General features: G+C 55.9%; 2 protein-coding genes across 2 annotated transcripts in view; both read left to right on the forward strand.

The window, feature by feature from the left end:
* The first annotated feature begins 215 nt into the window (after positions 1 to 215).
* BPI (bactericidal/permeability-increasing protein) lies at positions 216 to 9,851 on the forward strand. The gene is made up of 15 exons (XM_014943646.1): positions 216 to 371; positions 1,304 to 1,418; positions 1,773 to 1,901; positions 2,576 to 2,731; positions 3,210 to 3,273; positions 5,560 to 5,623; positions 6,133 to 6,224; positions 6,389 to 6,565; positions 6,789 to 6,848; positions 6,978 to 7,145; positions 7,555 to 7,622; positions 7,851 to 7,893; positions 8,183 to 8,246; positions 9,195 to 9,271; positions 9,493 to 9,851. Exons 1-15 carry the CDS (start codon positions 254 to 256, stop codon positions 9,538 to 9,540), a joined length of 1,443 nt encoding a protein of 480 aa, XP_014799132.1. The 5' UTR covers positions 216 to 253; the 3' UTR covers positions 9,541 to 9,851.
* A 1,705-nt stretch (positions 9,852 to 11,556) lies between these two features.
* LOC106889023 (lipopolysaccharide-binding protein-like) overlaps positions 11,557 to 12,384 on the forward strand; it is an 8,995-nt gene continuing 8,167 nt past the window's right edge. Inside the window, exon 1 of the mRNA XM_014943666.1 lies at positions 11,557 to 11,666. Within this exon, the coding sequence (XP_014799152.1) occupies positions 11,557 to 11,666 (110 nt within the window). The remainder of the gene's footprint in view (positions 11,667 to 12,384) is intronic.

Below are 12,384 nucleotides of genomic sequence, written 5' to 3' on the forward strand. Positions count from 1 at the left end.
CTGTCTGCGAGGCGAGGCACTGTGTGTGCTGCTGGGGGCAGATGTGCTGTGACATGTGGCGAGCGCAGGTGCCAGCAGCGCTGAGGTGTGGGGCAGTGGCCGAGGAGGAAGCCCTGGGGCTGCAGGGGATGCCCCGTGTGGGCTGTGGCAGCTGTTCTGCACACCTTCCTCGCCTGCAGATCCTGTTTTGGCATGGATATAAAGGTGGTCTGGGCAGGGAGAGTCCAGCAGCAGCACCACAACTCCCAGCAGGATGGGAGCACAAAGCCTGGCAGTGGCTTGCGGGGCGCTGGCTTTGTGCCTGACACTTTGTGCCGGGGCCACCAACCCTGGCTTCATGGTGAGGATCACCCAGGCAGGCTTGGACTATGGTATGTTCAGCTTCTGTTTTCTCTCCTTGCAGGTGTGCTGGTGGCTGAGGTGTGGAGCCAGGCACTCATATGGAGTGTGTGGGGTCCTGGGGGGATCCTTGGCTGTGGGTGCTGAATGCACCATCACTTGGGCTTCCTGATGATACACCCGTCAGCCCCCTCCACCACCTTCATCGGGGCACTGCAAAGGGCCTGGCCCTCAGCGTCTCAGGGGAGTACGTCCCAGCAGTGTTGGGGGGAGGCACAGAGCTGGCAGGGCGAGAAGGTCCTGCTCTCATGGCTTGTTTCTGGGCAGCCGAGCTGTGAGCCCCTCAGAAGCGAGTGATGGAGGAGAGGGGAGGTGGGGAGCTGCAGGGGGGACAGTGATGGAGATGGATGGGCCCCGCGCTGGTTTTATTGAGGCAGGCAGAGTCCTGGCTCCAGCAGAGCCCTGTTATGGATTGAAATACGCTGTGTGAGAAACAGCTCATTTACCCAGCAGCCCTGCCAGCCGTGCGGGAGAGGAGGACGTGACTCCCCTTCCCACATGGCTGCCGGGATGCAGCACCCACTCGTGCTGTGCTGCTCCCTGGGATGTGGGCTCCATCCAGCTTTACCTGAGGTGCTGGCCATGGAGCAGCACAGTGCCCAGCATCTCCTGCACACCTTGCACAATGTCCAATCCAGAGATGAAGGACCGGACCTCTCCCCCCTTTCTATGCCTCCGGGCCACCACCTTCCCCTGGGGCTTGCAAGTGGGCAGCCCTCAGGCAGTTGCCAGTGTGCTCAGAGGTCTCTGTGCACTGAGAATAGCTTAAGGATAGCCTGGGAGGTGGAAAGCAGGCAGGGCATTGTCTGTATCTTTCCTGTAACCTTTTTGCTGTGCTGCTGGTGCACACTCCCAGCTCCTGTGGGAAGCGAGGGCTGGTGACACTCTCCCTCTTCCTCTGCAGCCCATCAGCTGGGGATCGCGATGCTGGAGAAGGAGCTGGCCAATGTGAAGCTGCCAGACTTCTCGGGTGACTCTCGCATTCAGCGTGTGGGGAAGGTGCACTATGAGCTCTCCAGGTGAGCCCTGCCATCACTCCAGGGTGGCTTACTGCCACCCCAACCCACACGAGGGGCAGGAGAGGTGGGGAAGGATGAGGAGCCCAGGAACAGTGAGGACCCACCTGTGCCCTCCACAGCTTCCAGGGTTGTTGGTCCTGTCCTTGGTGCAGGCAAAGACACTCCTGCTTTGTCACATTCCCAAAGGCACAGTTTTGCTCTGCATGTCTCTGCCAGGCATTGCTTTGCTGCTGTGGAATGGGAGCCAGGGAGGCTGCTGGCACAGTGGCACTGCTTCTCCATCTCCATGCGCCTGGGGGTGAGGCATACCCTCTCAAATCCTGTTTTGCTTATTTTTTTGTTATTTATTTTTAGATTGGACCTTCATAGTTTCCACTTGCCGTACTCAAGGATTTCTCTGGTGCCCAACGTGGGCCTGCAGGTCTCCATCACCAATGCCTTTGCCAAGGTGAAAGGGAACTGGCGGTGGAAGTTACGCTTCATGTAAGTGCCTCCCTTTTCCCCTCCCCATCAGGTGCTTTGCTCTGTGTCTGCCTCTCTAGGTCTGGACAGGTTTTTTCTCCTCTCCCTTGTGTCTGGGCAGATGTTGCTTTGCCCTCTCCAAATGTGCTGTCTTCTCTTTCCCATAGCCAGGTCTCCCTCCAGGCCAGGAGCCCTCAGAGATGGCCAGGAAGAGTTTATCCCACTTGCAAATGGGTGGGAAGACAACACGAAAGCCATCTTCCCTCTTGTAGCATCTGGGGTGTGAGGGATGGTCTTCCCTCTTGTTTGCACAGGGGGACACCTTCCTGAGTGCCCACAGGGACAGACCTGAGCTAGGACTGGGGGTGGGCAGAGGTTGCTGCCACTCATTCAACCACTGAGATTGATACAGCAGAGTGGGAGGCAAGAACAAGGTGGACAATGGAGGAGCTGTGCCTCAACTCTCCTGTCTCTCTCCCATCTCCCCTACTTCCTCTTGGTCCTCTCTATTCAAAGGGCACCTCTCCAGAAACCAGGAGTTTAAAAGCCTTCTCAGTCTCCTCTGGGTGAGAGAGGGAGAACCTGAGCTGATCCATCCCAAAATGGATCCATCCCAAAACTCTGGCTGATTCAGGGTCCCTTCATCATGATTCACCAGTAAGAAATGTCCCCTTCTTGTCCTCCTCCCCCTGCAGCCGAGACCACGGTTCATTTGATATCACGGTGGAGGATGTCAATATCAAAATCAACCTGAAACTGGGAAACGACGCCTCTGGGAAACCCACCATTGACACATCTTCTTGCAGCACCAACGTCTCCAAAGTCCGAGTACGCTTTTCGGGCAGGTTTGGGTACGTAACTACAGTGTGCATGCCTAGAATTGAGGTGTGTGGCCCATCTGTTGTGGGAAGGTGGCTTCCAGGCCCTGGTGCAAGGAATAAGGTGCTGGCATATCTGCAGTCCCTTGGAGGCTGCCCCTTCTGCCCATGGGCTGCCTGCACTGGCACACCACTCCCGAGCCCTCTCTGGACTCTTGCCTTATACTTCTCATCCAGATGTGTAACGAAATGAACTTAAATCTGGTCTGAATTTGTCCTGCTGTGGCTGCACGTTTAAGGCAGATTTAAGGCAGTTGATAGCCCTGTGTGCAGGTGGTTCACAAGCCGGTCTGTTTGCAACTGTAAACCCCGAGGCAAAGGTAGATGCCAAATGGGGATGGGAATGATGTTCCCAAAAGTGCTGCATCTCTAGTGTCTCCTTTTCCAGGGCAAATACTTCTGCAGCAGCCTCTGAGCTAAAGAAGGAATCCTCTCTGGTTTTTTTCCACAGATGGCTTTACAACCTCTTCCATGAACGTATTGGGTCCAAATTGCGGGAGATCTTGGAGAAAAAGGTACGTGAGCGTAGGAGGGTATAGGTCTGGGTTTTTCTAGAGGTGTTTAGCTCTCCCTTGTAGCTGAGGTGCTTTGAGCGTAAGATTAAACTAGAGCCAGAGTTTTGTGTTGTCAGCTTGGTGAAAGCTGGAGGAATGGCCATCACTACCTGCTGTCTGTGTAGCTTCGTGTGGCTCAGGCTGGATTTGAAACCTGCAGCCTTTGCCACAGCCCAGCATAACTGGTTCCTAGTTTACAAAGACTTCTCTTTCCATGTGGTCAGTTAATTAGATCTTGTGTCTTGGCCAAACTCACTGGAACAGAGGAAACCTGACCAGAGCTGCCCTTTCAAGGGCCACGCTGCCACGTGCTTTGGGAAGACCTGGGGGAGAAACTCTCCTTTCTGCATTTCAGACACTTCCCGTCTTGTTTGAATGGGGTGCATGAGGGAGCCCCCAGTACCGTGCACCTGGTACAAAAGGGGACGTGCAGGGGACCTGCAAGAAGACATGGAAACAAGCTGTTAGCAATAATTGCTACAAGGCTAACTGGCAGGAGTTGCAGCCTCCCTGGATGGAACCTTGCTCAGGAAGGAGGCAGTTGGAGAACAGGCAAATCCCACTCCCGCAGCAGATCCCATCCTGCCCGGGCGCTATTCCCGATGCCATGTAGTGGCTTTCCCAAGGCCCCTGGGAGCTGCGGCAGCAGATGGGCTGGCAGCAGGGCAAAGCTGGGGCTCAAAGGCCTTTTCTGCTTGTTTTTCCTCCTGGAAGGAGGTAGCTTTGGGACTTAGATGGGAGTTCTGCTGGCCTCTGCACCTCCTCCAAGCCTCCTTTGCCTCACAGACATTTCTCAGTGTCTTTCCACATGTGTGAGATGATGCGAGGGCTGATGGGCAGGACAGGGCAGAGCTGGTACCAGTATGTTCCCTAGTGTCCAAGGGCAGCCCGTGTCTGCCTCATGCTTTTGCTGCACACGCATGGGGAGTCCTTGTATCCCAGCCCCCAGGGATGAAAACTGGCTGGGCACAGGGAAGAGCAGCAACCCTCTGCCAATAAGGCCATGCCCAAGGCTCTTTCCCTCCTCTTCCTCCCTGGTGTTGCACAGCCACTCTGCATTTCACCATCAGTAGCTGCAGGCTGGATGTCTGGGGGAACAAAGGATGGCCTGATCTACCTGGCATTTTCTGTGCCGTTATGGGGAAAGCATTGGAAGACACCTTGTGCAGATTATCTCAGCCGTTTGCAGGACTGTGCCCTGCAGCAAATTTCCAGGGCTGTTATTTAGCCTGCAATTAAATCTCCCACTAATGCTGAGGATCCACAACCCATGGATGACAAGCAGGGCGATTTCCCTTCTGCCTTGGCAGCACGTTGCTGTAGGAAATAGTGAGCTCTACTTTGTGGATGCAATTACTGCTCCTGCACCTGCAGAGGTCTGTTGTCTCCTTCAGTTGCTCTGCTTCAGCCAAGACTTGGCCGCTTAGCACAATCCATTCTGTCCTGGGCCGTAGGAAAAGTCTGAGGGTACGTGAGATTGTTTCTAAGGGACTTCATGGAGTTGAAGTCTGGGTGGGGAGCTTGCTGCAAGCAGATGTTTGCAGGTATAAAAGTCTAGATGTGGCACTTAGGGACATGGTTTATTATTTAGCCTGCAATTAAATCTCCCACTAATGCTGAGGATCCACAACCCATGGATGACAAGCAGGGCGATTTCCCTTCTGCCTTGGCAGCACGTTGCTGTAGGAAATAGTGAGCTCTACTTTGTGGATGCAATTACTGCTCCTGCACCTGCAGAGGTCTGTTGTCTCCTTCAGTTGCTCTGCTTCAGCCAAGACTTGGCCGCTTAGCACAATCCATTCTGTCCTGGGCCGTAGGAAAAGTCTGAGGGTACGTGAGATTGTTTCTAAGGGACTTCATGGAGTTGAAGTCTGGGTGGGGAGCTTGCTGCAAGCAGATGTTTGCAGGTATAAAAGTCTAGATGTGGCACTTAGGGACATGGTTTAGTGGTGGATTTGGTAGTGTTAGGTTTACGGTTGGACTTGATGATCTTACAGGTCTTTTCCAACCTAAATGATTCTGTGATAAACCCTTCTTGTATCTTGGATGCTTAATTAATGTGTTGCCTGATGAGCAGAGGAAAACGTTGTTATGTGCTCTTTCATTTAAGCAGGCTTTTGAAAGGAAGAAAAATGGTACCAGGCAACAAAGCAAAGAGCATGGCTGAGGCTTTGACCTGGGGGATCAGGACTGGCCACCCCCAGCAGAGCTGCCCTTGCTCAGCTTTGCTGTGTTTCTTTCCCTCAGGTCTGTGAAATTGTGGCCAAATCTGTGCGCAGCAATCTCCAGCCATACATCCAGACCCTGCCAGGTACCAGATGGAAACTGCGTGAGGTTTTACGAGCTTTTCTTCCCTGCATTTCCCAGCCATGAGAGCAGGGTTTTACCTTGTGTCCACTCCCCATTTCCTGGTATTTCCACATCCAAGTTGGGAGCTGGGGAACACCACATCAGCTAAGACTTGTCACTGCGCACCCTTTCTGGCCGCAGAGACTGCTCATCTGCATGCAGCCTCCAAGGAGCTGTGCCCTGGAGGTGGCGGGGGCACAAGCTGACTTAGGACCTAGACTGTTCCTCATGTACAGGAGTCTGCATGGCTGAAAAACAGTCAGGAGGGAAATGTGATTTTTTTTTTTTTTTCTTTTTTTTTTCTTTTTTCTTTTCCCTTCTAAAGAGGAGAAAGCACACATGACACTGCCACTGACCTGTTGCACTGGGAAGCTGAGGCACAGCTCTTCCTGGATGTCAGCAGAGGTCATCTGCTTCTGGATTTCCTGTCCCACGTTGCTCTTGCTCATGCTTTTGCCCCTTGTTTTACAGTCACAGCCAAGATAGGCGCCATTGCTGGGGTTGATTACTCCTTGGTGGGACCTCCAACTGCTACTGCCCGGTCCCTGGATGTGCCAATGAAGGTGAGAGACTGTCCTGAGAAAGCTTGACTTGGCTGATGCCATCACTGCAGGCGAGTGGGGAACCAGGTTTAGGCACCTCCTGCAAATGCTGTTTGCCAGCCTGCATCAGTGGGTGAGTCCCACCACCCCCTGCTCTCCTGCTTCACCTCTCTCCATCTTCCCAGGGTGAATTCTTCTCTGTGGCCAACCGCTCCGCCGTCCCCTTCTCTCCACTGGCGCTGACCTTGCCCCCGGATCACGACCGCATGGTTTACTTTGGGGTCTCCAGCTATTTCTTCAACACAGCCAGCTTTGCCTACCACAAATCTGGAGCGCTGGTCTTTGAAGTCACAGGTTCCATGGTGAGCAGCGTAGGTGGGACAGGGGCTGTCCCTGTGCCTCTGGGCAGTGGGTTCCATTTGCCGAGCAACTCTGGCAGCTCCCCCAAAGAGCTGCTTGGAGACTGAGAGCTGGGGGCTGAGGGACGGGGCTGGGGCTGTCAGGCATGGCACGGGACAGGAGGGCTATTACCACAGGCTCAGCTGTGCTGCACGACCCCACTGTGCGACTGTCCTCCCTCCACAGATCTCAAAGGGTGCTAACTTCCACTTGGACACCACCACCTTCTCAGCCTTTATTCCCCAGGTGAGTGGTCCACCCTCCCTACGTGGAGCTCCTGCCATGCACAGCTGGGGGTTTGCTCTGTGCAAGGTGGTGTCTCCCATGGACAGCAGTTTGTGCCACTGTCCCTACCGTCTCCCTGTTCCTCTGCAGCTGGAAGAGATGTACCCAGACATGCAGATGAAGTTCAGGATCTTCGCTCCTTCCCCCCCATTCCTGAGCATCGGAGCAGGAGGTCTCTTGATTAAGCCTGTTCTGGATATCCAGGCTTACGCCATCCTTCCCAACTCCAGCCTGGCTCCTCTCTTCCTCCTCAGCATGGTGAGTTTGGGCACAGCCTGCAGTGGTGACTCCGGTTCTTGATGGGCAGCTCCTGATGCAGTCACAGCTCTGGCTGACGTGGTGTGGTTGGTGAGCTCTCCCTTGCATCTCAGTGTGGGAAAGATGGGAGTTTGAGCTGTGCAACATCCTCCTGCTGCATTCAGCAGTGCTGAGCCCTTGGTGCCAAGCTCCTGCCAGGAGAGGTGTCGAAAGCCATCCACAACCAGCCCAGTCCTAGTGCAGTGGGCATGTCCCCAGCAGAGACATATTCAAACTGACAGATGACTGAACATGCCACTGGTCAGACAGTGGTCCCACAGCATTTCACCTGGTCAGGATCCTTCTCCTGGGTGTCTGGTTTGGGGTGAGGTGGGGTGAGCACTGCTAGAACTCTGCGCTCTCTCCCCAGACAAGCAACGTGTCCGCTGTCATCAGCGTGAAATCTGGCCACATCATTGGGAACCTGAAGATGGGCAGGTAAGGAGGAGGAGCAGTACAGGTGTGGGTGGCTGGGTGGGTGCTTCTGTTCTAGGCTCCACGACACAGAGGTGAGCTGGGGAGGTCCTGAAGATGGGGACACAGTCAGAGGGCATGAGCCAGGGTGGAGGGAGTGGGAATCACATGGGCATTGACAGGCAGCTCTGGACTGGGAACGGGTGCCTCCATTAGGACAGCCTTTACAGCACCACTTCTGTCTCTGCATAGGGTGAAGCTTTCTCTGGAGCATTCAGATGTTGGCAGTTTCCAGGTGAGCTATGCTTGACCATTCCACTTTACCCCCCAATACGGGACATGAGGCTGCCTCCTGCCTCAGCCTGGGAGACTGGGAGAGGATGCAGAGCCAGCTGCCACTGCCTCTCTCATCCCTACACATCTGCCCTGCCAGCGTGGCCAGACAAAGCTGCTGGTCTCTGGTGAAGCATGTGCCCATCCCAGCTCCTCATCTCTGCTTATTTTCCTCATTATCCTCCAGTGCCTGGGTACTCACTCTCTTGGAGGCTAAAGCTCTTTTCCTTCTTCCCCTCTCAATTCCGCAGGTGGAAACACTGCAGTCCATAATACACTTTTTTGCTTCCAGTATCCTCGTCCCACGTATTAATGGTGAGTACCTGCTGGGGGGGGAATAGGGATGTTGGGGTAGTCACTGTGAAGCTTTTTCTGGAGCATTCAGATGTTGGCAGTTTCCAGGTGAGCTATGCTTGACCATTCCACTTTACCCCCCAATACGGGACATGAGGCTGCCTCCTGCCTCAGCCTGGGAGACTGGGAGAGGATGCAGAGCCAGCTGCCACTGCCTCTCTCATCCCTACACATCTGCCCTGCCAGCGTGGCCAGACAAAGCTGCTGGTCTCTGGTGAAGCATGTGCCCATCCCAGCTCCTCATCTCTGCTTATTTTCCTCATTATCCTCCAGTGCCTGGGTACCCACTCTCTTGGAGGCTAAAGCTCTTTTCCTTCTTCCCCTCTCAATTCCGCAGGTGGAAACACTGCAGTCCATAATACACTTTTTTGCTTCCAGTATCCTCGTCCCACGTATTAATGGTGAGTACCTGCTGGGGGGGGAATAGGGATGTTGGGGTAGTCACTGGCCAGGTCACTCCATCTCAACATAGCCAGCTTGATAATTAAAGCCCTCTCGCCAAGCCTCAACAGTGGATGAAGCCTGCAGCGAGCGCAGGAGACGGCAGTAAAAGCGCCCAGCCGTGGTGTGCGGGAGCCTCTTGGTGCTGTGACACGCAGCCAGCAGTGAACGCAATGGAAAAAAATGAGCACAACGCACATCCTAATGCTTTCCAGACCCTCTCCCCCACTCCCTGCTTCTCACAACTCCCCAGCACATGGGGCCAGAGCGGGGGGGTGGCACGTCCCAACATGCAGCCCCCAGCTCTTCTGTGGAGCTTGGGAGGAATTTCCTCTGCCTGCCCCTGGAGCGGTGCGGGCAAAGAAAGGGTTGGGAGGAGGAGATGGCCGTGTGCTTTGCACAGCCCGTGCTCTCTCTTGGTCCCATTGGTTCTCATCCCAATGTGGCCACGTGTGTTGTCTTTTCCAGACAGGTTAGGTCAAGGTTTCCCTCTGCCAATGCCAAAGGGAATACAGCTCTCCGATATCATCGTGCAGTTTCACCAGGTGAGTGTGGGGAGTGTGCTGAAGAGTTATTTCGAGGAATGGCTGGGAAATATCCTCTGAGCCCTTCCAGGGATAAAATTAGGCACAGGGGCTGGCAGAACCACAAGTGCCCATCCATTCTCCTTCCCCAAAATGTGGTGGGTGCCAGGAGCACAGCAGCCCACAACAGAAAGTGGATGCCAGGGCCTGTCACAGCCCCACTCTTTCTTTCTCTCTCCCAGAATCTACTACTGCTTGGAGCAGACATTCGCTATCAGCCCCGGGTATAGAGATAAGGTGACAAGAAGGACCCGGAACACCAATGATGCCCCCTTTGCCTCTTCCCTTCACCGGGCCCTACTCCTGGAGCTGAAAATCACTAGTTCTGCTGCAGCGTCCTTCACTGCCCACCTTGCCCTGGACCACAGCCAGGGACAGAAGCCTCCCCAGGTCCCCAACCCTGTGTCCCATCTGGGCCTCACCCAGTGCTACTGAGAGTTGGGGGTCTCTGACCCCCCAACCCCATCCTGTCCCCCTCCCCTCCCTCCTCTGGTTTGTCAGAGGCAGCTGGTGGCAATAAAGGTGGCCGGCGCTGGGGTCATGGCTGTGTTGGTGCTGTCACTGCGGTACTTTCCCTGGGCCCTTCACATTGGTCCTGAGGCCTGGTTGGGGGCGGCCATTGGCTGCCAGGAGCACCCCTCAGGGGAAGGCAGGCACGAGGCACTAGGGGCCATACTGCCCTGGGGGCAAGCGCTGCGGGTGGCGGAGCTCCTCCACTCAGCCCTGGGGCAGGAGAGGTCTGTGGGGCCGCTCTCCCCCCTCCATGGACAGCCTGGGGAGGCTGGGCTGGCAGGGCTAGCCATGCCCTGCGGCTGCAGACTTGCAGCAGGGCCAAGGCCAGCCATAAGGGCCTGTAGGGTCAGTGGTGCCTCCTCGCAGCCAGAGCCAGAGGGTCGCAGCAGCTTGTGTGGAGGAAAGGAGTAGTTTGGGTGCTTTTGGGGCTCTGAAAGGGATTTTGACGTTAGAAAAAGTCCAGCTTGTTGGCCACCTGCCCACTGATTGTCTACCCCCGCGATGAAGATGGGTTGGGGGAGCAGGTTGCAGCCCCACAGGGCTCGGCCATGGGCTGTGCTTGAGCAATAGCTGCATTTCATAAATGCCTGATTGAGGGGTGTGTCCTCTGGCAAGCTGGACTTCCCTGGATCCAGTATGAGACCCATCAGCTGGCATGGGTTTCCTGTACTGGGTCCTGATGGTTTCCCTAATGGGAAATGAAAGCAACTTAAATCACTTCTTCTTCCCTCACCTCCGCCCTGCAGCTTCTGGGCAACGTCCAGCCCTGCTCTCTGGGCTGGGGCTGTAGGGGTGATCCCCCCTTGCCCCTTCCTGGTGGCATCCAGCTTCCACACCCATCTCCAACCATCCTGAGCCCAAGAGCTGTGACACATCAGGGCTCCAGAAGTTTTGCCTTTGGGGCTTGTTCCCAGTGTGCTGCACATCTCCTCCTGTGCATGGCTGCTCTGTGACAGAGACCCGTGCCTGGAGCTGGAGGCACAAGGCACGTCCTTGATTTAGTCACTCCTGGTGCCCTGCTGTGGCTGCCCAGCCCAGGCCGATGCCCCTTCGCCTGGGTGTTGGGTGTATGGGGACTGCTCATGTGTACTGAGGAACCATAACTTGCTTCTTTAGCCCTTGCTGTGGCCAAGGCTGCTCTGGTTGCAACTGGTGTCTTTGGCAGGTGTGTGTTGTGATAGCAGCAGCTAATGCCCAGGAGGGCAGAGCAGCCTGAGACTGCTGTGGGACAGGGCAAGGGGCAGGAGGGCTGACAGATGGCTCAGGGACATTTTGGGCTGTCCCCAGCCTTTGGTCAGTGAAGGCAGAGGCAGAGCATGCAGTGAGAACATAGCACCATCGAACATGGCTGGCAGAGCCAAACCCTTGCCCACAGCAGGTCTGCTTCACCAAGCACCTGCCTCTGCTGCAGCCAGGGACTGCACCCAGCGCAGAGCTGGAACCTGAGCTGCTGCCTCCTGCTTTTCACTGTCCCTTCCCTGTCTGCGAGGTGAGGCACCATGTGTGCCACTGGGTGCAGATGTGCTGTGACATGCAGTGCCATGCCATAGGCACCAGTGCCCCCAGTGCAGAGAAGCGGTGCAGGAAGCTCTGAGGCTGTAGGGGACGTCCCATGTGGGCTACAGCAGCGGCTCTGCACGCCTCCCTCACCGCAGATCCTGTTTGGGCACAAATATAAGGGCGGTGTGGGCAGGGAGAGCCCGGCAGCAGTGCAGCACCGCAGTGCAGCCAGGATGGGAGCACAGAGCCTGGCAGTGGCTTGCGGGGTGCTGGCTTTGTGCCTGACACTCGCTGAGGCCACCAACCCCGGCTTCGTGGTGAGGATCACCGAGGCAGGCTTCAAGTATGGTATGTTCAGCTTCTGTTTTCTCTCCTTGCAGGTGTGCTGGTGGCTGAGGTGTGGAGCCAGGCACTCACATGGAGTGTGTGGGGTCCTGGGGGGATCCTTGGCTGCGGATGCTGAATGCACCATCACCTGGGCTTCCTGATGATACACCCGTCTGCCCCCTCCACCACCTTCATCGGGGCACTGCAAAGGGCCTGGCCCTCAGCGTCTCAGGGGAGTACGTCCCAGCAGTGTTGGGGGGAGGCACAGAGCTGGCAGGGCGAGAGGGTCCTGCTCTCATGGCTTGTTTCTGGGCAGCCGAGCTGTGAGCCCCTCAGAAGCGAGTGATGGAGGAGAGGGGAGGTGGGGAGCTGCAGGGGGGACAGTGATGGAGATGGATGGGCCCCGCGCTGGTTTTATTGAGGCAGGCAGAGTCCTGGCTCCAGCAGAGCCCTGTTATGGATTGAAATACGCTGTGTGAGAAACAGCTCATTTACCCAGCAGCCCTGCCAGCCGTGCGGGAGAGGAGGACGTGACTCCCCTTCCCACATGGCTGCCGGGATGCAGCACCCACTCGTGCTGTGCTGCTCCCTGGGATGTGGGCTCCATCCAGCTTTACCTGAGGTGCTAGCCATGGAGCAGCACAGTGCCCAGCATCTCCTGCACACCTTGCACAATGTCCAATCCAGAGATGAAGGACTGGGACCTCTCCCCCCTTTCTATGCCGCCTAGCCAC

Source organism: Calidris pugnax, unplaced genomic scaffold (assembly GCF_001431845.1).
Source record: "Calidris pugnax isolate Ruff unplaced genomic scaffold, ASM143184v1 scaffold118, whole genome shotgun sequence".
Lineage (NCBI taxonomy): Eukaryota > Metazoa > Chordata > Aves > Charadriiformes > Scolopacidae > Calidris > Calidris pugnax.